The 22958-nt window shown below is 36.3% G+C and overlaps 2 protein-coding genes across 6 annotated transcripts in view; one reads left to right on the top strand and one right to left on the bottom strand.

Annotated features, from left to right (window-relative positions):
- The window catches only part of TMEM267 (transmembrane protein 267), a 28422-nt gene extending 6006 nt beyond the window's left edge, over nt 1-22416 (top strand). For 3 of the 5 annotated variants that reach the window (XM_081232857.1, XM_081232858.1, XM_081232860.1), the window contains exons 2-3: nt 5113-5500; nt 21504-22416. In XM_081232857.1, coding sequence (XP_081088983.1) covers nt 5189-5500; nt 21504-21839 — 648 coding nt within the window. In that variant the 5' untranslated portion in view covers nt 5113-5188 and the 3' untranslated portion in view covers nt 21840-22416. Of the gene's footprint in view, nt 1-2450; nt 2889-4188; nt 4363-5112; nt 5501-21503 lie in introns of those variants that run through there. The other 2 variants (XM_081232861.1, XM_081232859.1) reach the window with 2 other exon arrangements.
- On the bottom strand, nt 123-1989 carry LOC308616459 (kinetochore protein Spc25-like). Its single transcript, XM_081232692.1, has one exon. It carries the CDS (start codon nt 1446-1448, stop codon nt 768-770), a length of 681 nt encoding a protein of 226 aa, XP_081088818.1. The 5' UTR covers nt 1449-1989; the 3' UTR covers nt 123-767.
- Nucleotides 22417-22958: the final 542 nt, after the last annotated feature.

The raw sequence follows: 22958 nt of genomic DNA, 5'->3' as shown, positions 1-22958 counted from the left end.
TCATGTAAGCACGATTTGACATGTAAGCATCTTCTTATATAACTTTACTATGACTTGAATATTTTATCCCTTTTAGTCCCACTAAGTCTTTTGCCATAAATTGTGTTTGATGGTAGTATTACCACAGCTGCTTAATTTTGTTTGTGTTTTCTAGGTATGTATTTTCTCATCTCTTTATTTTCTATATTGCTGAGACTTTTTGTTTGAGATATTTTCTTATGAACAGTAACTTGAGAGATGTTTACTTCTGTTCCAATCTGTCTCTTTATAGAGAAATTTAATACATTCACATGTATTATAGTATTTGTGTTTAATGTGTTTGTTTCCTTTTTTATTTTTTTGGTGGGTGGGGGTGGGAGTAAAATTTTCTTCTTCATTTTTTTCCTTTTCTGTTTTGCTATATTGAGCAAGTTTTCTGTATTCCTCTCCTTCCCCTAGAAATTTAGAAGTGCTGCTCCTTATTTTTTCCCCAGAAATCATATATAAAAAAGTGTTATAATTTCTAAGGCAAAAATCTTAAAATTTGCAGTTGTCACATAGGGGCCACAATTTAGTTGTTTAGAACCCTATTGTCATAGTCCTGTTCTCCCAGAGCTCTGTAATTGTTGTCCCACAATATTTGGTGCTGGTGTTAATCACATTCTCTTTCTTTTGCAGATAACCATTGTTGTTGATGATGATGTTTATTTTTGGACGTGGAAACTCTTAAGGATTTTCTCTTTATTTTTATTTTCATTTTTTAACGGTTTTTATATACTATTTATACATTAATTATAAACAATAGCAGTAAAAGCTTTCTGAACATTGGCAAGAAAAGCCGAAAAATTATTGGTCTTCCTTACATTTTCTTGAAATTCTGCTAGGCACTCAAGATGAGGAGCACTATCTGACACTTCATAGTCCCTTGCTTCATTTAGGCTCAGGGAAAACATAAATGGGCTCTCAGGATGCTTAGGGTCAATATTAGTGAATATAAACTGCAACTTATCACCATAAATTTTTCGAATTTCTAGTCCAAGTCGATCTGTATACAGGTCTGCAGATTTCTGTAGCCTTTTCAACCTCTCTTCATTAGCTTTGTTAGTAGTGGAAATAGTTTCCCTCTTCCTAGCATATTCTTCCTTAAGATCCTGGATATTTGCAGTCAGTGTGTCCAATTCCTGCCTTTTGTCTTTTACTTTAGCAATCAACTTCAACAAATTCTCTTTCTTTTCTTGAATGAGCTTATTCTGCCTGCAGATCTGATTTTGATATTCCAGAAACATCTCAACCATTCGTTCTTCTTCCTTTAATTTAACAGACAGCTTTTCTGCAAATGCTTTAATGGAATCCTTGTAGGTATCTCTTAGGCCTACCATCTGACAGGAGGTGTCACTGACAGTGCTTTTGAATTTTTTCCAAAATTCATTTATGCTTTTATCGAATAGTGCCAGTTCATCCTCTACCATTTTGTAAGACAATGCGATACCAGCCAACAGTGGGTCTCCAGAATCGGATCCTGCAGCTGCGCCAGCTTTCCTATTTCAAAACTCTCTTTATTTTTTGAATTTGTTTTTTCTTTCAATGCCCAAATCTTTGTCCTTTTTTTCTCCCTCAAGCTTTGGGAAAACTCTTTGAAAGTATTTTTACTCACTAATTGTGTTTTTTGAAGCATTCATTTTACTATACATTGCTTCTATTGACTTTTATTTGGGCCATCAGGTTTTTTATCCTCATAATCTCTTTCTTGTTTTCAGATGCTCCTTTTACATGAAAGGCTGCTACTGTTACTGACAATAAAATATTTTCCCTAACTTTTTAACATCTTTATTGGAGTATAATTGACATGTAATAAACTGTACATATTTAAAATGTGTGATTTGATATGTTTTGATGTGGGTATGAGACTGAACCGTGAAACTGTTACCACAATCAAGATAATGAATGTATCTGTCCCTCCAGTTTCCTTATGCTCCTTTTTAATCCTTCCTGCCCCTCCGGTCTCCATGCAATCACTGATCTGCTTTCTGTCACTTAGATTAGTTTGTATTTTCTAGAATTGTATATAAATGGAATCATACTATGTATTCTTTTAAAAAAATATTTCTAAATGAAAATTTCAAACATAAAAGGAGTATAATGAACTAAAGTATATCCATTACCTAAATTTAACAATTATAACATTTTCACATACTTGCTTCAATTATTTACTTTTTAAAAATAGACTTTTTTGGGGCTTCCCTGGTGGCGCAGTGGTTGAGAGTCCGCCTGCCGATGCAGGGGACACGGGTTCGTGCCCCGGTCTGGGAAGATCCCACATGCCGCGGAGCGGTTGGGCCCGTGAGCCATGGCCGTTGAGCCTGCGCGTCCGGAGCCTGTGCTCCGCAACGGGAGAGGCCACAACAGTGAGAGGCCCACGTACAGCAAAAAAAAAAAAAAAAAAAATAGACTTTTTTTTTTAATATAGCAGTTTTAGGTTTACGGAAAAATGGAGCAGAGTAGAGAGTGTTCCCGTATATTCCTTCTACCTCTGCATACATTTCTCCCTATTAACTTTTTGCATGAGTGTGGCACATTTGTTACAACTAATGAACCAATATTGGTACATTATTATTGACTAAAGTCCATAGTTTACATTAGGGTTCGTTCTTTGTGTTATACAGTTCTATGGGTTTTGACTATGTAATCTTTTTTGTTTTTTGGTCTGGTTTAGTGTTATTTTAAGGTTCATTCATGTTTTTGTATGATTCACGTTTTGGTTTCTTTTTATTTCTTTTTTTCCACATTTTGTTTATCCAGTTGGTTTCTTTCCAGTTTGGAGCTAATGTAAAGAAAGCTGCTATGAGCATTGATGTGCACGTCTTTGATGTGCAAGTCTCTGTGCAGATGTTTGCTCTCATTTCTCATAGGTAAATACCTAGGAATGGAATGACTGAGTCATACGGTAGGAGTATGTTCAACTTTTTCAGAAACTGGAAAGTTGTATCATTTTACATTTCCACCAGCAGTGTATGAGAGTTCTGGTTGCTCCACATCTTGTCAACATTTGGAATGGTCAGTCTTAAATTTTAGCAGTTCTAATACTTATGTTTGGAGTCTCATTGTGGTTTTAGTTTCCATTTCCCTAATCATGAATGATGTTGAACATATTTCATGTGCTTCTTGACCACCTGTATATCATCTTTGTAAAGTACCTTTTCAGATCTTTCACCCAACTTTGTATCAGTCTGTTTTTCTGTTATCATGTTTTGAGAATTCTTTGTTCTGTGTACAAATCCTTTATCAAATATGAGATATGCAAATATTTTCTCCCAGTCTGTGTCTTGTCTTTTCACTCTCTTAACATTGTCTTTCAAAGAGCAGAAGTTCTTAACTTTGATGAAGTTCAGTATATCAACTTTTTAAAACAGATGGAGCTTTTGATACTGACACTAAGAACTCTTGGTATAACCCAAGGACAAAAATATTCTCCTGTGTTTTCTTCCAGAAGTTTTATAGTTTTGTTTTACTTTTAGGTCTGTGATCCATTTTGAGTTAATTTTTGTATAGGGAGGAAGGTATGGATTGAGGTTCATTATTTTTGCATATGGCTATCCAATATTTCCAGCACCATTTGTTGAAAGGAATATCTTTTCTCCATTGACTTTCCTTTGCATGTTTGTCAAATAATCAATTGACCATTATGTGTGGATCTATTTGTGATCCCACTCTCTATTCTGTTGCATTGATATATTTGTCCATCTTCATAACGATACCACATTCTTCATTACTGTAGCTTTATAATAAGACTTGAAATCAGATGGTGTAAGTCCTTCAACTTAGTTCTTTTTTAAAGATGTTTTCCTCTTCTAGGTCTTTTGCATTTCCCTATAAATTTTAGAATATATACAATGAGCTATGTATAGTTTTTATTACAGAATGGAGGTTGAATCATTCTCAATAAATCATTTAGTTATTCTTTAAGTCTCAGAACTAAAACAAAACAATACAAAAACTTCAGGTATCACACAATGTTGATAACTTTAACTAGATAAGTGATTTCAATATTCTGTGCCAGGCAAGCACTCAGAATTATGATTGCCTTTTTATGTCAGTTAAGGTTCTTTGGTTAGAGGTAACAGAAAGGAAAAGGGGACTTATTGGGAAAATCCTGAGGTAGCTCATGGAAGGTGAAAGGTGATCTGCAGGAACCAGGGCAGCTCTGAGAACCTTAGAGATTGGACCTGAGGACTTGATGTCCTTATGATTCTTTTTTCCTAGGCTGTTCCATGTAGTGGAGTCCATGGTCTGTAAGAAGAAAAAGAACTTTCCCCATCAGCTCCACTAGGAAAAATTCTGGAAAGGAGTCTGATTGGCCCAGCTGGGGTCACCTTCATAAGCAGAGTAATCATTACTAATCACTACTATAAAATTATTACTTATTAGTAATTGCTTGTTAATCACTACTATTAATAAGGGATACAGGGAATTCTAATTGGTCAGCTCCAGAGTTTGGGTATTTTGATGAGCAGTTTTCCCAAAGGAAGTGGATGCTGTTATCAGAAAAAGTATGGAAAGCCGTTGCTGGGTACACAGACACAATGGATCCCCACTACTGTGTAGTACACATTGCTGAAAGAAAGAACTATTTGATGACCTCAAAGTAGTAGATTAGTCAGTGGGCTTTCTTAAATTTCCCTTGACACATGCTACCATCTAAACTGTTGTTCCTACAAAGCTAATCTGTTCTCTTTGGGCCACATGGCATGTTATATATAAATGTAAGAAATACCATTTCTTTTAATACAAAAGTTGCTAAGAGAGTATATCGTAAATGTTCTCATCACACTCACACAAAGGTAACCATGTAAAGTCATGACTGTGTTAACTAACCTTATTGTGGTGATCATTTCACAATACATATGTATATCAAATCATCATGTTGTGTTAGATAAACTTACACAGTGCTATGTACCAGTTATATCTCAATAAAGCTGGAAAAAATAAAAGGAAATTACTGATAACAGTTAAAGAAAAAAAGAAATACCAGTTTTTACAACTTGGTTTTATACTTGTAAAATTATTCTCGATATTGTTTTGTTTATATATTATATGGCAGCCCATCATCTTCATTTTCTCTGCTTTCTATTTTAGGGTGACTGGGAATGTAAACAAGAATAAGCTGTTTGTTTCCTGATGGCTTTTAGCATATACTGACATACCATTTGTGATGGCATCCGAGACTGAGAAGACCCATGCTTTACTCCAGTCTTGTAGCACTGAATCTCTTATTTCCAGCCTTGGTCTGGGCATTTTCTGCCTAGTAGCTGACAGACTTCTTCAGTTTTCCATAATTCAACAAAATGACTGGCTTCGTGCACTCTCAGATAATTCAGTACATTGTGTGATTGGCATGTGGTCATGGGCAATAGTCATTGGAATCAAGAAGAAGATTGACATTGGAGAAATCATTTTAGCTGGATTTTTAGCCTCTGTTATTGATATAGACCACTTTTTTCTAGCTGGATCCCTATCTTTAAAGGTAAGAAACCTATATGTTTAATTTTTCTGGTCTTTCATTTTTTTAACATCATTTTATTTTTCTTCACAGCATCATTCTACTTAGAGCTAGAGAAGATTAGCCTTATTTTAAAACAGGAAAGCCCATTCTTCCAACTTTTTTGAGCACTGAGTACTTCCCTGAGGGCACAGACATGTTGCTGACCACATTATATGGCATCACAAAGTGCCGTGGATGCACCCAGAGCAAGGGCTCACTAACTGTACCTAAGGAGTTCCATTCTGGCTTTACAGAGGATGTGTTTAGCCAAGTCTTTTTTTTTTTTTAATTGAAGTATAGTTAATTTACAGTGTTGTGTTAATTTCTGCTGTACAGCAAAGTGGTTCAGTTACATGTATATATACATTCTTTTTTCTAATATTTTTTTCCATTATGGTTTATCATAGGATATTGAATAGAGTTCCCTGTGCTATATAGTAGGATATTGTTGTTTATCCATTACCCACGTCTTGAAGGAAAGATTAGCTAACTGCTCTAAAGTAATGGGAGTCATTCTCAAGGCCATCCTAGTCCTTTTTGTATCAAGGTTCTTTCTTTAGGACCACACTTAAAATTTTCCCCTATTCTTCATGTTTTACAGTTAATATGGAGCTCCTATGTGCTCCATAACAGCTGAATAGCTTTAAGATGATTCCTAGGCCTGGGGAATGACTGTAATGGATTCATTCATTCCTCAAGTCCCTCTTGAGGCCAAGGTGTGCATTTCAGCAGGCTGATCAGGACACAGTCCCTGGTGGAAAAATTGAGGAATTTCATTGCAGCTTTAGGGGTATAGCTTATACAGTGACCTATTAGTATTGAAAATGCACTAAGCCTAAAATGGCAGTTCAGATAATATTTTCTAAGTGTCAACAGATTTACCTACTGTTTGTGTAGTTATGATCTATAAACACTTCAGGAAAGAAATACAAACTTGTAGAGCAAGGACTTAGCTTTGTTCACCACTGGCTAGAACACTGTCTGGCTTACCTAGTAGGTGTTCAGTAAACATGTGTTGAATGAATAAGAAATGATCTTTTGTTCTTCCTAGTATGTGTCAAGTCCCACACCAGGTACTTCTCAGAGGTTGTCTCACTTATTTAGAAATTTAATCAGTAAGGAATCAGTAATTCCTGATTAAAGACAAATTTTAACTTTTTTTTTTTTTTGCTATAAGTGGAGATAGCATAACATTGCTGTTTAAGATTGGAATCAGAAGACCAGAGTTTAAATCCTAGTATATGGTCTCAGCAGAGCACTTTTCTTCCTTAAGTCTCAATTTTGTCATCTCTAAAATGTGGATTGTAACGTTACTTCCCTCATAGGGTTGTGAGGATTAAATGAGTATGTTAAGTGACACACCCTGGCAAATAGTTGGTAAAAAGTGTGATTTAGGAGAGCTGCCAAGATGGTGGAGTAGAAAGACCCCGAGCTCACCTCCTCTCACGAGCACACCAAAATCACAACTATCTGCAGAACAACCATCAGCGAAAAAGACTGGAACTTACCAGAAAAGATCTTCTACGGCTAAAGACATATAGAAGGAACCACAACGAGGTGGGCAGGAGGGGCAGACTCGTGATACAATCAAATCCCATACCTACTGGGTGGGTGACCCACAAACTGGAGAATAGTTATACTGCAGAGGTTCTCCCACAGGAGTAAGAGTTCTGAACGCCATGGCAGGCTTCCCAGCCTGGAGGTCTGGCACCAGGAAGACAAGCCCCCGGAGCATTTGGCTTTGACGCCAGCAGGGTTTAATTGCAGAAGCCTCACAAGACTGGGAGAAAGAGACTTCATGCTTAAAGGGTGCACACAAAATCCCATGTACACTGGGACCCAGAGCAAAAACGTTAATTTGATAGGAGCCTGGGCCAGACCTACTTGCTGGTCTTAGAGAGTCTCCTGGAGAGCTGGGACAGCTATGGCTCAACCTGGAGACATAGACATTGGTGGCAGAGATATTGGGAAATATTCAAATGCATAAATACTGCTGCTGGGGGCTGCGATCTTAGCTCATTAGTGCCCAAACCTGGCCCCACCCAACAGCCTGTAGGCGCCAATGATGCCTCAGGCCAAACAACTAACTGGGTGGGGAATAGCCCCACCCATTAGTAGAAAGTCTGCCTAAAGATTTCTGACCCAGACACACTGCTAGACATGGCCCTTCCCACCAGAGAGCCAAGACCCACCTTTAGCCACAAGTGGGCAGGCACCAGCCCTTCCCACCAGGAAGCCTATACTAGTCTCTAGAGTAGCCTCACCCACCAGGGGGCAGACGCCAGTAGCAGAAAAATACAGTCCTTCAGCCTGCAGACCAAGCCTGTCAACAGCAAGCCAGACCTGACCCTGAGACAAGCTGGGCCCTGGCCCTGCCCACTAGCATGCCAACGCAATCTTTGGGACACTCCACACACTATACCCAACTGTGTCAGGAACTGCCCCCCACACCCCCGCCAGCCAGTGATGTGAAACGAGCTTTGGGATCCCTGGGCCCTGCAGTCAGACCAGGAATGAGCTCTGCCTGCCAGTAGTCCAGCACTAACCCCAGGATCTAGCTTCACCTGCCAGTGGGTAGGCAATAGCCCCAGAGTCTTTGGGACCCTGACTCCGCTCAGCAGTAAGCCAACACTAGCTGCGGGGCCCCAGAGTTCTGTAACCAGCTGCCTCATGACCAGGCCCCACTAAACAGCAGCCAGCAGCATCTGCACAAGACAGGGCCTGGCAACCAACTGGACTAAGAGCCAACCAAGCCTACCAGGCCACCCACATAGCCCAACACAAAAGAAGGACACACACAGCCCTCTTAGGGGGATCCCTAGACCATATAGCTTGGGTGATGAGAGGGGAGTGCACTGCTGGGACGCATAGGATGTCTCCTACAAAAGGCTACTTCTCCAAAGTTGAGAGATGTAACTAACCTGCCACATACACAAAAATACAAATAGCAACCTATGACAGAATGAAGCAGCAGAGGAATATGTTTCAGATGAAGGAACAAGATAAAAACCCAGAAGAACTAAGTGAAGTGGAGTAGGCTATCTACCTGAGAAAGTTCAGAGTAATGATTGTAAAGATGATCAAAGAACTCAGAAGGAGAATGGAGGCACAGAGTGAAAAGTTAGAAGTTTTTAACAGAGTTAGAAAATATAAAGAAAAACCAAACAGAAATGAAGAATACAATAACAAATGAAAAATGCACTAGAAGGGATCAATAGTAGACTAAATGATACAGAAGAATGGATCAGTGAGCTGAAAGACAGAGTACTGGAAATCACTGCTGCTGAACAGAAAAAAAGAATGAAAAGAAATAAGGACAGTTTAAGAGACCTCTGGGACAACATCAAATGCACTAATATTCACATTGTAGTGGTCCCAGAAGGGGAAGAGAGAGACAAAGGGCCTGAGAAAATATTGAAGAGATAACAGCTGAAAACTTCCCTAACGTGGGAAAAGAAATAGTTACCCAAGTCCAGGAGTTGCAGAGTCCCATGCAGGATTAACCCAAAGAGGAAGACACCAAGACACACTGTAATCAAAATGACAAAAATTAAAGATAAAGAGAGAATACTAAAAGTAGCAAGGGAAAAGCAACAAATAACATACACAGGAACTCCCGTAAGGCTATCAGCTGATTTTTCAGCAGAAAATTCTGCAGACCAGAAGGGAGTGGCAGGATATATTTAAAGTGATGAAAGGGGAAAACCTATAACCAAGAACACTCCACCCAGCAAGGCTCTTGTTCAGATTTCAGGGAGAAAGCAAAAGCTTTATAGACAAGCAAAAGCTAAAAGAATTCAGCACCACCAACCCAGCTTTACAACAAATGTTAAAGGAAATTCTCTAGGCCAAAAAGAAAAGTCTGCAACTAACAACAAGAAAATTATGAAAGGAAAAACTCATGGTAAAGGCAAACCTACAGTAAAGGTAGGAAATCATCCAAACATAAAGCTAGTAGGGAGGTTAAAAGACAAAAGTAGTAAAAATCATCTGTATCCATAATAAGCGGTTAAGAGATACACAGAACAATTAGATGTAAAATATGACATCAAAAGCAGTAATTGTGAGGGCAGGAGAGTACAAATGCAGGGTATCTAAAATGCATTTGAAATTAAGAGATCAACAACTTAAAACAATCATATATATACATACATACATACATATATATATACATACATATATATATATGTATGTATGTATGTATATATATATATATATATATATAGAGAGAGAGAGAGAGAGAGAGAGAGAGAGACTCTGTTACAAAAACCTCATGGTAATTGCAAACCAAAAACCTCTAATAGATATACACACAAAAAGAAAAAGGAATCCAAATATAACACCAAAGATAGTCATCAAATCACAAGGGAACAAAAGAAGAAAGGGGGGAAAACACATACAAAAACAAATCCAAAACAATTAACAAAATGAGAATAAGAACATACATATAGATAATTACCTTAAATGTAAATGGACTAAATGCTCCAAACAAAAGACATAGAGTGGCTGAATGGATACAAAAATAAGACCTATATATATTCTGCCTACAAGTGACTCACTTCAGATCCAGAGACACATACAGACTGAAAGCAAGAGTATAGAAAAGGGTATTCCATGCAAATAGAAATCAAAAGAAAGCCAGAATAGCAATACTTATATCAAACAAAATAGACGTTAAAATAAAGACCGTTACCAGAGACGAAGAAGGACACTACACAATGATCAAGGGATGAATCCAAGAAGAAGATATAACAATTATAAATATATGCACCCAATTTAGAAGCACCTCAATATATAAGGCAAATATTAACAGCTACAAAAGGAGAAATCAACAATAACACAATAATAGTAGGGGACTTTAACACCCCACTTACATCAATGGACAAATCATCCAGACAGAAATCAATAAGGAAAAAAGCCTTAAATAACACGTTAGACCAAATGAACTTAATTGATATATAGAGAGCATTCCATCCTAAAGCAGCAGAATACACATTCTTTTCAAGTTGGAACATTCTCCAGGACAGATCACATGCTAGGCCACAAAACAAGCCTCAGTAAATTTAAGAAAACTGAAATCATATCAAGCATCTTTTCCAACCAAAGCACTGTGAGACTAGAAATCAACTACAAGGAAAAAAACTGCAAGAAACACAAACATGTGGAGGCTAAACAGTATGCTACTAAACAACAAATGAATCACTGAAGAAATAGAGGAAATTAAACAATACCTAGAAACAAATGATAAAAACATGATGAGCCAAAACTTATAGGATGCAGTAAAAGCTGTTCTAAGAGGGACGTTTATAGCGATATAAGCTTTACTTCGGAAACAAGAAAAATCTCAAATAACCTAACTTTACACCTAAAGGAACTAGAGAAAGAAGAAAAAACAAAACCCAAAGTTAGTAGAAGGGAAAAAATCATAAAGATCAGAGCAGAAATCAATGAAATAGACATGAAGAAAACAATAGAAATGATCAATGAAACTAAAAGCTGGTTCTTTGAAAAGGTAAACAAAATTGACAAACCTTTAGCCAGACTCATCAAGAAAAAAAGAGAGAGGGCCCAAATCAATAAAATTAGAAATGAAAAATGAGAAGTTACAACCGACACCAGAGAAATACAAAGGATCATAAGACACTACTATGAGGAACTATATGCAAATAAAATGGACAACCTCTAAGAGATGGACAAATTCTTGGATAGGTACAGTCTCCCAAGACTGAACCAGGAAGAAATAGAAATTATGAACAGACCAATTACCAGTACCGAAATTTAATCAGTAATTTAAAAACTCCCAACAAGGGACTTCCCTGGTGGTCCAGTGGGTAAGTCCCCATACTCCCAATGCAGGGGGCCCAGGTTCGATCCCTAGTAGGGGAACTAGATCCCCGCATGCATGCCACAACTAAAAGTTCGCATGCTGCAACTAAGTCTGCATGCCACAACTAAGAGTCCGTGTGCTGCAACTAAGAAGGCCACATGCTGCAACTAATAAGGCCGCATGCCACAACTAAGAAGCCCGAGCCTGCATGCTGCAACTAAAATATCCCACATGCTGCAACTAAAGATCCCGCATGCTGCAGTAAAGATCGCATGTGCTGCAATTATGACCCAGCGCAGCCTAAATAAATTAATTAATTAATTTAAAAAAAACTCCCAACAAACAAAAGTCCAGGATTAGTTGGCTTCACAGGTTAATTCTACCAAACAAATAGAGAAAAGTTAACACCTATCCTTCTGAAACTGTTCCAAAAAATTGGAGAGGAAGGAATACTTACAAACTCATTCTATGAGGACACCATCACCCTGATACCAAAACCAGACAAAGATATCACAAAAAAAGAAAATTACAGGCCAGTATCACTGATGAACATAGATGCAAAAATCCTCAACAAAATACTAGCAAACTGACTCCAACAATACATTAGAAGGACCATACACCATGATCAAGTGGATTTATCCTAGGGATGCAATGATTTTTCAATATCCACAAATCAATGAGTATGATACACCACATTAACAAACTGAAAAATAAAAACCATATGATCATCTCAATAGATGCAGAATAAGCTTTTGATAAAATTCTATATATATTATAAAAAAATTCTCCAGAAAGTGGGAGGGAACATACCTCAACATAATAAAGGCCATATATGACAAACCCACAGCTAACATCATAGTCAATGCTGAAAAGCTGAAAGCATTTCCTTTAAGATCAGGAACAAGACAAGGATGTCCACTCTTGCTACTTTTATTCAACATAGTTTTGGAAATCCTAACCACAGCAATCAGATAAGAAAAGGAAATAAAATGAATCCAAATTGGAAAGAAGTAAAACTGTCAGTGTTTTCAGATGACATGATACTATATATAGAAATTCCTAAACATGCCACCAGAAAACTACTAAAGCTCTTCAATGAATTCAGTAAAGTTGCAGGATACAAAATTAATATACTAATTATTAATATATTAATATTAATATATGTTGCATTTCTATACACTAACAGTGAAATATAAAAAAGAGAAATAAAAGAAAAAATTCCATTTACCATCACATCAAAAAGAATAAAATACCTAGGAATAAACCTACCTAAAGAGGCAAAAGACCTGTACTCAGAAAATTATGAGACCCTGATGAAATAAACTGAAGATGACACAAACAGATGGAAAGATATGCCGTGTTCTTGGATTACAAAATCAATATTGTTAAAATGACCGTACTATCCAAGGCAATCTACAGATTCAATGCAATCCCTATAAAATACCAATGGCATTTTTCACATAACTAGAACAAATAATTTTAAAATTTGTCTGGAAACACAAAAGACCCCAATTAGCCAAGACAGTCTTGAGAAAGAACAGAGCTGGAGGCATCAGGCTCCATGACTTTGGCCTATACTACAAACTACAGTAATCAAAAGAGTATGGTACTGGCACAAAAACAAACACATAGATCAATGGAACAGGATAGCAAGCCCAGAAATAAACCCATGCACTTATGCTCAATTAATCCACCACAAAGGAGACAAGAATATACAGTGGAGAAAAGGCAGTCTTTTCAGTAAGTGGTGCTGGGAAAACTTGGCAGGTACATGTGAAACAATGAAATTAGAACATTTTCTAACACCATATACAAAAATAAATCCAAAATGGATCAAAGACCTAAATATAAGACCAAATACTATAAAACTCCTAGAGGGAAACATAGGCAGAACACTCTTTGACATTAAATCACACCACTATTTTTTTGGATCTGTCTCCTAGAGTAGTGGAAATAAAAGCAAAGATAAACAAATTGGACCTAATTAAACTTAAAAACTTTCAGACAGCAAAGGAAATTGTAAACAAAATGAAAAAACAACCTATGGAATAAGAGAAAATATTTGCAAAGGATGCAACTGACAAGGGATTAATTTCCAAAATGTACAAATAGCTCATATAGCTCAATATCAAAAAAACAAACAACCCAATCAAAACATGAGCAGAAGAACTGAATAGACACTTTTCCAAAGAGGAAATGCAGATGGCCAACAGGCACATGAAAAGATGCTCAACATGGCTAACCATCAGGGAAATGCAAATCAAAACCACAGTGAGATATCACCTCACACCTGTTAGAATGAATATCATGAAAAAGATTACGAATAACAAATGTTGGCGATGATGTGGAGAAAAGGGAACCCTCATACACTGTTGGTGAGAATGTAAATTGTGTAGCCACTATGGAGAACAGTATGAAGGTTCCATTAAAAACTAAAAATAGAGCTACCACATGATCCTTCAATCCCACTCCTGGGCATATATCCAGAAAAGATGAAAACTCTAATTTGAAAAGATATATGCACCTCAGTGTTCATAGTAGCAGTATTTACAAGAGCCAAGACATGGAAGCAACCTAAGTGTCCGTCGACAGAAAAATGGGTAAAGAAGATGCAGTGTATGTATATGTGTGTGTGTATATATATATATATACACAATGGAATATGTCATTTGCAGCAGTATGGATGGACCTAGAGATTATCATACTAAGTGAAGTCAGCGAAAGGCAAATATATGACATCACTTATATGTGGAATCTTAAAAAAATGATATGATCTTATTTACAAAACAGAAATAGACTCAGACATAGAAAACCAACTTATGGTTAGCAAAGGGGAAAGGTGGGGGAGGAAGGGGTAAATTAGGAGTTTGGGATTAACAGATACACACTACTATATAGAAAATATTAAACAGACAACAAAGACCTACTGTATAGCACAGGGAACTATATCCAATATCTTGTAATAAACTATAATGGAAAATAATCTGAAAATGAATAAATATATGTGTATAACTGAATCTCTTTCCTGTATACCTGAAGCTAACACAACATTATAAGTCAACTGTACTTCAATTAGAAACAAAAACAAAAAAGAAAAAGTGTAATTTATAAATGCATTCATCTAGAATTTAAGTATTTCTATTGTAATTCTTAAAAAAACATTTAGGCTGTATACTGTATTTATTCCCTGATTCATTGATAAGCAATAGTGTTAAGAATATGAGCCATAGAGTCAGGCAGATCCAGTATTAGATTCCACCTCTGCCACTTGATAACTGCACACTGTGGGGAAGTTATTTAGTCTCTCTAAGTCCCAGTTTCCTCCTCTATAAAATAATCCCTAACTCATAGGGCTATTTCTAGGATTAAATGAGATACTGTACATAAAGTATAGCATAGTGCATGTATTGATCCTTATATTTTCTTTTAACATCTTTATTGGAGTATAATTGCTTTACAATGTTGTGTTAGTTTCTGTTGCATTACAAAATGAATCAGCTATATGTATACACATATCCCCATATCCCCTCCCTCCTGTGTCTCCCTCCCACCCTCCCTATCCCACCCCTCTAGGTGGTCACAAAGCACTGTGCTGATCTCCCTGTGCTATGCAGCTGCTTCCCACTAGGTATCTATTTTACATTTCGTAGTGTATATATGTCAATGCTACTCTCTCACTTCGTCCCAGCTTACCCATGTCCTCAAGTCCATTCTCTACATCTGCGTCTTTATTCCTGTCCTGCCCCAGGGTTCTTCAGAACTTTTTTTTTTTTAGATTCAAAATATATATGTTAGCATACGGTATGTGTTTCTCTCTTTCTGACTTACTTCACTCTGTATGACAGACTCTAGGTCCATCCACCCCACTACAAATAACTGAATTTCATTTCTTTTTATGGTTGAGTAATATTCCATTGTATATATACGCCACATCTTCTTGATCCATTCATTTGTTGATGGACACTTAGCTTGCTTCCATGTCCTGGCTATTGTAGATAGAGCTGCAATGAACATTGTGCTACTGTCTCTTTTTGAATTATGGTTTTCTCAGGGTATATGCCCAGTAGTGGGATTGCTGGGTCGTATGGTAGTTCTATTTTTAGTTTTTAAAGGAACATCCATACTGTTTTCCATAGAGGCTGTATCACTTTACATTCCCACCAACAGTGCAAGAGGGTTCCCTTTTCTCCACACCCTCTCCAGCATTTATTGTTTGTAGATTTTCTGATGATGGCCATTCTGATCAGTGTGAAGTAATACCTCATTGTAGTTTTGATTTGCATTTCTCTAATAATTAGTGCTGTTGAGCAGATATTCATGTGCTTCTTGGCCATCTGTGTGTCTTCTTTGGAGAAATGTCTATTTAGGTCTTCTGCCCATTTTTTGATTGTTTTTTTTTAATATTGAGCTGCATGAGCTGTTTATATATTTTGGAGAATAATCCTTTGTCCGTTGATTCATTTGCAAATACTTTCTCTCATTCTGAGGGTTGTCTTTTTCCCTTGTTTGTAGTTTCCTTTGCTTTGCAAAAGCTTTTAAGTTTCATTAGGTCCCATTTGTTTATTTTTGTTTTTATTTCCATTACTCTAGGAGGTGGATAAAAAAAAAGAGCCTGAGGTGATTTATGTCAAAGAGTGTTCTTCCTATATTTTCCTCTAAGAGTTTCATAGTGTCCACTCTTACATTTAGGTCTCTAATCCATTTTGAGTTTATTTTTGAGTGTGGTGTTAGGGAATGTTCTAATTTCATTTTTTTACATGTAGCTGTCCAGTTTTCCCAGCACCACTTATTGAAGAGACTGTCTTTTCTCCATTTCATATCCTTGCCTCCTTTGTCATAGATTAGTTGACCATAGGTGCGTGGGTTTATCTCTGGGCTTTCTATCCTGTTCCATTGATCTATATTTCTGTTCTTGTGCCAGTACCATACTGTCTTGATTACTGTAGCTTTGTAGTATAGTCTGAAGTCAGGGAGTCTGATTCCTCCAGCTCTGTTTTTTTTCCCTCAAGACTGCTTTGGCCGTTCGGGGTCTTTTGTGTCTCCATACAAATTTTAAGATTTTTTGTTCTAGTTCTGTAAAATATGCCATTGGTAACTTGATAGGGATTGCATTAGATCTGTAGATTGCTTCGGGTAGTATAGTCATTTTCACAATATTGATTCTTCCAATCCAAGAATATGGTATAACTCTCCATCTGTTTGTGTCATCTTTAATTTCTTTCATCAGTGTCTTATAGTTTTCTGAGAACAGGTCTTTTACCTCCTTAGGTAGGTTTATTCCTAGGTATTTTATTCTTTTTGTTGCAATGGTGAATGGATTGTTTCCTTAATTTCTTTTTCTGATCCTTCATTGTTAGTGTATAGGAATGCAACAGATTTCTGTGCATTAATTTTGCATCCTGCAACTTTACCAGATTCATTGATTAGCTCTAGTAGTTTTCTAGTGGCATCTGTAGGATTCTCTAGGTACAGTTTCATGTCATCTGCAAACAGTGACAGTTTTACTTCTTCTTTTCCAATTTGGATTCCTTTTGTTTCTTTTTCTTCTCTGATTGCCGTGGCTAGGACTTCCAAAACTATGTTGAATAAGAGTGGCAAGAGTGGACATCCTTGTCTTGTTCCTGATATTAGAGGAAATGCTTTCAGTTTCTCACCATTGAGAATGATGTTGGCTGTGGGTTTGTCATATATGGCCTTTATTATGTTGAGGTAGTTTCCCTCCATGCCCACTTTCTGGAGGGTTTTTATCATAAATCGGTGTTCCATTTTGTCAAAAGCTTTTTCTGCATCTATTGAGATGATCATATGGTTTTTATCCTTCAGTTTGTTAATATGGTGTATCACACTGATTGATTTGCGTGTATTGAAGAATCCTTGCACTCCTGGGATAAACCCTACTTGATCATGGTGTATGATCCTTTTAATGTGTTGTTGGATTCTGTTTGCTAGTATTCTGTTGAGGATTTTTGCATCTATATTCATCAGTGATATTGGTCTGTAATTTTCTTTTTTTGTAGTATCTCTGTCTGGTTTTGCTATCAGGGTGATGGTGGCCTCATAGAATGAGTTTGGGAGTGTTCCTTTCTCTGCAATTTTTTGGAAGGTTTGAGAAGGATGGGTGTTAGCTCTTCTCTAAGTGTTTGATAGAATTCACCAGTGAAGCCATCTGGTCCTGGAATGTTGTTTGTTGGAAGAATTTTAATCACGGTTTCAATTTCATTACTTGTGATTGATCTGTTCATATTTTCTATTTCTTCCTGGGTCAGTCTTAGAAGGTTTTACCTTTCTAAGGATTTGTCCATTTTTTCCACATTGTCCATTTTATTGGCATAGAGTTGCTTGTAGTAGTCTCTTATGCTGCTTTGTATTTCTGCGGTGTCTGTTGTAAATTCTTTTTCATTTCTCATTTTATTGATTTGAATCCTCTCCCTCTTTTTCTTGATGAGTCTGGCTAAAAGTTTTAAATTTTGTTTATATTCTCAAAGAACCAGCTTTTAGTTTTATTTATCTTTGGTATTGTTTTCTTTGTTTCTATTTCATTTCTTTTATTTATTTATGTATTTGTTTGTTTGTTCTTCCTTCTCTAGTTCCTTTAGGTGTAAGGTTAGATTGTTTAGCTGAGATTTTTCTTGTTTCTTGAGGTAGGCTTGTATTGCTATAAACTTACCTCTTAGAACAGCTTTTGCTGCACCCCATAGGTTTTGGATCCTCGTGTTTTCATTGTCATTTGTCTCTAGGTATTTTTTGATTTCCTCTTTGATTTCTTCAGTAATCTCTTGGTTATTTAGTAACGTATTGTTTAGCCTCCATATGTGTGTGTTTTTTACGTTTTTTTCCCCTGTAATTGATTTCTAATCTCATAGCGTTGTAGTCAGAAAGATGCGTGATATGATTTCAATTTTCTTAAATATACTGAGGCTTGATTCGTGACCCAAGATGTGATCAATCCTGGAGAATGTTCTGTGTGCACTTGAGAAGAAAGTGTAATCTGCTGTTTTTGGATGGAATGTCCTATAAATATCAATTAAATCTATCTGGTCTATTGTGTCATTTAAAGCTTGTGTTTTCTTATTAATTTTCTGTCTGGATGATCTGTCCATTGGTGTAAGTGAGATGTTGAAGTCCCCCACTATTATTGTGTTACTGTCTATTTCCTCTTTTATAGCTGTTAGTAGTTACCTTATGTATTGAGGTGCTTCTATGTTGGGTGCATATATATTTATAATTGTTATATCTTCTTCTTGGATTGATCCCTTGATCATTATGTAGTGTCCTTCTTTGTCTCTTGTAACATCCTTTATTTTAAAGTCTATTTTATCTGATATGAGTATTGTACTCAGCTTTCCTTTGATTTCTATTTGCATGGAATATCTTTTTCCATCCCCTCACTTTCAGTTTGTATGTGTCCCTAGGTCTGAAGTGGGTCTCTTGTAGACAGCATATATATGGGTCTTGTTTTTGTATCCATTCAGCGAGCCTGTGTCTTTTGGTTGGAGCATTTAATCCATTTACGTTTAAGGTAATTATTGATATGTATGTTCCTTTTACCATTTTCTTAATTGTCATGGGTTTGTTTTTGTAGGTCCTTTTCTTCTCTTGTGTTTCCCACTTAGAGAAGTTCCTTTAGCATTTGTTGTAGAGCTGGTTTGGTGGTGTTGAATTCTCTTAGCTCTTGCTTGTCTGTAAAGCTTTTGATTTCTCTGTCAAATCTGAATGAGATCCTTGCCAGTTAGAGTATTGTTGGTTGTAGGTTCTTCCCTTTCATCACTTTAAATATATTGTGCCACTCCCTTCTGGCTTGTAGAGTTTCTGCTGAGAAATCAGCTGTTAACTTTATGGGAGTTCCCTTGTATGTTATTTGTCATTTTTCCCTTTTTGCTTTTAATAATTTTTGTCAGTTTGATTACTATGTGTCTCAGCATGTTTCTCCTTGGGTTTATATTGCCTGGGACTCTCTGTGCTTCTTGGACTTGGGTGGCTATTTCCTTTCCCATGTTAGGGAAGTTTTTGACAATAATCTCTTCAAATATTTTCTCAAGTCCTTTCTCTCTCTCTTCTCCTCTGGGACCCCTATAATGTGAATGTTGTTGCATTTAATGTTGTCCCAGAGGTCTCTTAGGCTGTCTTCATTTCTTTTCATTCTTATTTTCTTTATTCTGTTCTGCGGCAGTGAATTCTACCATTCTGTCTTCCAGGTCACTTATCCGTTCTTCTGCCTCAGTTATGCTGCTATTGATTCCTTCTAGTGTATCTTTCACTTCAGTTATTGTATTGTTCATCTCTGTTTGTTCTTTAATTCTTCTAGGTGTTTATTGTTTAATTCTTCTAGATCTTTGTTAAACATTTCTTGCACCCTCTCAATCTTTGCCTCCATTCTTTTTCTGAGGTCCTGGATCATCTTCAGTGTCATTATTCTGAATTCTTTTTCTGGGAGTTTGCCTATCTCCGTATCATTTAGTTGTTTTTCTGCCATTTCATGTTGTTCCTTCACCTGGTACAAAGTTCTCTGCCTTTTCATTTTGTCTGTCTTTCTGTGAATGTGGCTTTCCTTCCACAGGCTGCAGAATTGTAGTTCTCCTTGCTTCTGCTGTCTGCCCTCTGGTGGATGATGCTATCTAAGAGGCTTGTGCAAGCTTCCTGATGGGAGGGACTGGTGGTGGGTTGCTACTTCTATTTTTAAGATATCTATTTTTACTTGTATAATTTTATGGTATGTCTTTATTATTTATGTATGAATGAAAAATTTGCATGAATATTTTAGAAATTAGGCAAGCAACAGAAACGTCTTGTTTTTTCCTTAGCAACTATTATTATAAATAGACTTCACAAATGAAATTGTGAAGAGTCAGTATCCCTCCACACATCCAGAGCACAACTACTAATCATGTCAACATGAGGCTATTGCTCTCCTCCAAGTACTGACTACTGTAGCCCATCCCACCCCACATCCCAAGCTGCTATTGAGGAGCATGATATATTGTGGGTATATAACTTAAAAACAAAGATGGAGGTTAAAATGGCATAATACAGAAATGTTATGTGTTCTGACAAAGTAAAAATAAAACAACTAAAAATGTGGAGGAGTACAGAGAGGAAATTAGGAATGTAGAATAAATAAACTCTTTGATGTTCAGGGGATAGGTGGGAATTAAAGAATACTGGTTTAAGGAGTGGCTTTACAAGATACCCAGTTTAAGGTTGGTCTGATTTGACAGTGTTGCAAGGTACAGTCTCTTTAATGGATGATTTTTTTTTAATGTGGTGGGAAGGTTGTGTCCTCTATTTTTAAAAAAATAGGAACCTTTTTGTCTTTACTACTTCTTTTTTCCCTTTACTACTTCTTTTTTCCCTTTACCACCCCAGTCTCCAAAGGCTATCTCTCCCTTCCTCTGTACCATCTTCTCCTGGAAAACTAATGCCTTTCAGAGCCTTGAATCATGCCCACTTTTAAGTCCTTTCTGTGTAGTTAGTGCTCTTATGTACCAGGACCCCACACTAGGGTTGAACTTTCTCTTTCTAGTGGTAACTTTAGATCAATCTTAGATTTCCCCTCATCTTTCTTCAATGCAGTTTTTTTCTGGCTTGAGGGGGGAGTGTGAGAGAGCGCTCACTGACTTGGGTGTTTAATACTTTAGAGTAACTGAAGTTTAGGCATTCTCTGACTTCTGGCTATGCTAAGTGGGGCTTGGTATAGTTTTATTTGTCGTTGTTCTGTAGTGTTTTTGAAGATGTGTGGGGAGATTCCAAATCAGGCAATCTTCTCTATCTTTAGCTTTATTTTTATTAGAAATTATCTAGTTGGAAATTAGCCTTTAGAATGTGTGAGAATGAAACCTTACTCATGGATCATTCAGGTGTTAAGCCTGAAATTTTCATTTGTTTAGACATTGATTACATTTTTTACAATGGTTTAGAAATGCTGTTGGTTTATTTAACTCAACTTTCAAATAATTGTTTAAAATAATATACTGCCTCTAAATGTTGTTATAAATAAATTCTGAAAGTATTCAAGGCTAATATAAATTAAAATAAAATTAAAATAAATTAAAATTGCATTTCCAATAGCCTGCAGGAAAACAGATGGTTACAATATTAGGAAGCAGCTATAAAATTTTGTTTGCCAAGAAGGAAATACTAGCTACCGCTTTCCCTGTGCAGGCTGCTATGACTCTTCCACGAAGACCTTTCCTTCACTGTTCTACTGTGATACCCGCTGTGCTTCTGACCCTGAAGTTTATGATGCACCTTTTCAAGCTCAAAGATTCATGGTGCTTTCTTCCCTGGATGTTATTTATATCCTGGACATCACACCATGTTCGAGATGGAATTCGCCATGGCTTGTGGATATGCCCATTTGGAGAAACTTCTCCTTTGCCATTTTGGCTTTATGTAATAATCACATCATCTTTACCTCACATCTGTTCATTCGTTATGTATTTCACAGGGACCAGCCAAGTGATGTCTTCAAAACATGGAATTCATATTGATGTCTGAGATAACCATATGGCAGTCTTAAAGAACCAATGGTTGAGAAAATGACAGCCAACATTAAAGTGAATTTTAAAAACATGTTAGGTACTTAATTATAAGATATATAATGAATGCTAACATTTATTTATTTCATATATTTTGATCCTGACTGAAGTTTAATTTGCCAAGTGCTTTAGTGAGTTGTGATTACTGGCAGAAACTGCTTTCGTGCACTTATGTTATAATATTCTTAAAAGACAGTAACATTAGACCTAGGTTATTGTTTCAGAAATAACTTTAGGAAATAATTATTATAATATGTTGACTGTAGTAACATTCTATCAAAGTAGTATTTTTTCATTATCTTTGCCCTCAAATCTCATGTGTTGGAGTTTTAACTGTTTTGAAAAACGTAACTAAATTTAACAAAATATTTGTTTAAAATTAACATTAACAAAATATTGAGACTTGACTCATAACCATAAAATTCACAAAAAAGGACCTAACCAATAATGTCATTTCAAATGTAAACTCCTGAATGTGCCATTAAAATTGTTTTAGTTGCTATCAATTTGTTTACATACTATTCTAAAATATTATACCAATTAAATCATTTTTAAAAAATTTCCCTGATACTAAGAGACAAAACAATTTTTTTTCAAAAAAGTAATTTTAGGAAATTGGCTTTTTCCTTTTTCAGGTTGATCTTCTGTTAAAAATGATTAACCTTTATTAGAGAAGGAAAATTGAGTTGCTGTAAGTTTTACATTTGCACAGTTTAATATACTTTGATATAACAATCAGTGCCCCAAAGGCACCTGTTTTTTTGTAGCATTTGTACCAGCCGCTGTCTTCAGATTTTCTTACACATTTGTGTTTGTAATGCTGGTGATTGTGTGCCTTAATCTCTGAGAAGTGACGAAACAGTGCCTTATCCAAAGCAGATTTTTCTCATTAAGTTAAACAGAATTCTGTAAATTGTTATAAAGGGTCGGCCTCTTTACTTTTTGTTGTTAACCAACTGATTGCAATCTGTTATATTTTATAATTTATCAGCTCTTACAATGTGTTATTGTCTTTTGAGAGCAATTATTGTCAATTTAGTTGGTTTAATAGTAAACATTATATAGTGGGGGTAAATTT

This window comes from Mesoplodon bidens, assembly GCF_964165515.1.
Source record: "Mesoplodon bidens genome assembly, chromosome: 4".
Taxonomy (NCBI): Eukaryota; Metazoa; Chordata; class Mammalia; order Artiodactyla; family Ziphiidae; genus Mesoplodon; species Mesoplodon bidens.
Note: the sequence above shows the minus strand (reverse complement) of the source record. Positions and strands in the feature narration are given on the sequence as shown.

Coding starts and splice junctions, on each gene's coding strand:
- LOC308616459 (XM_081232692.1), bottom strand. CDS start 1,448: ATGGTAGAGGATGAACTGGCACTATTCGATAAAAGCATAAATGAATTT.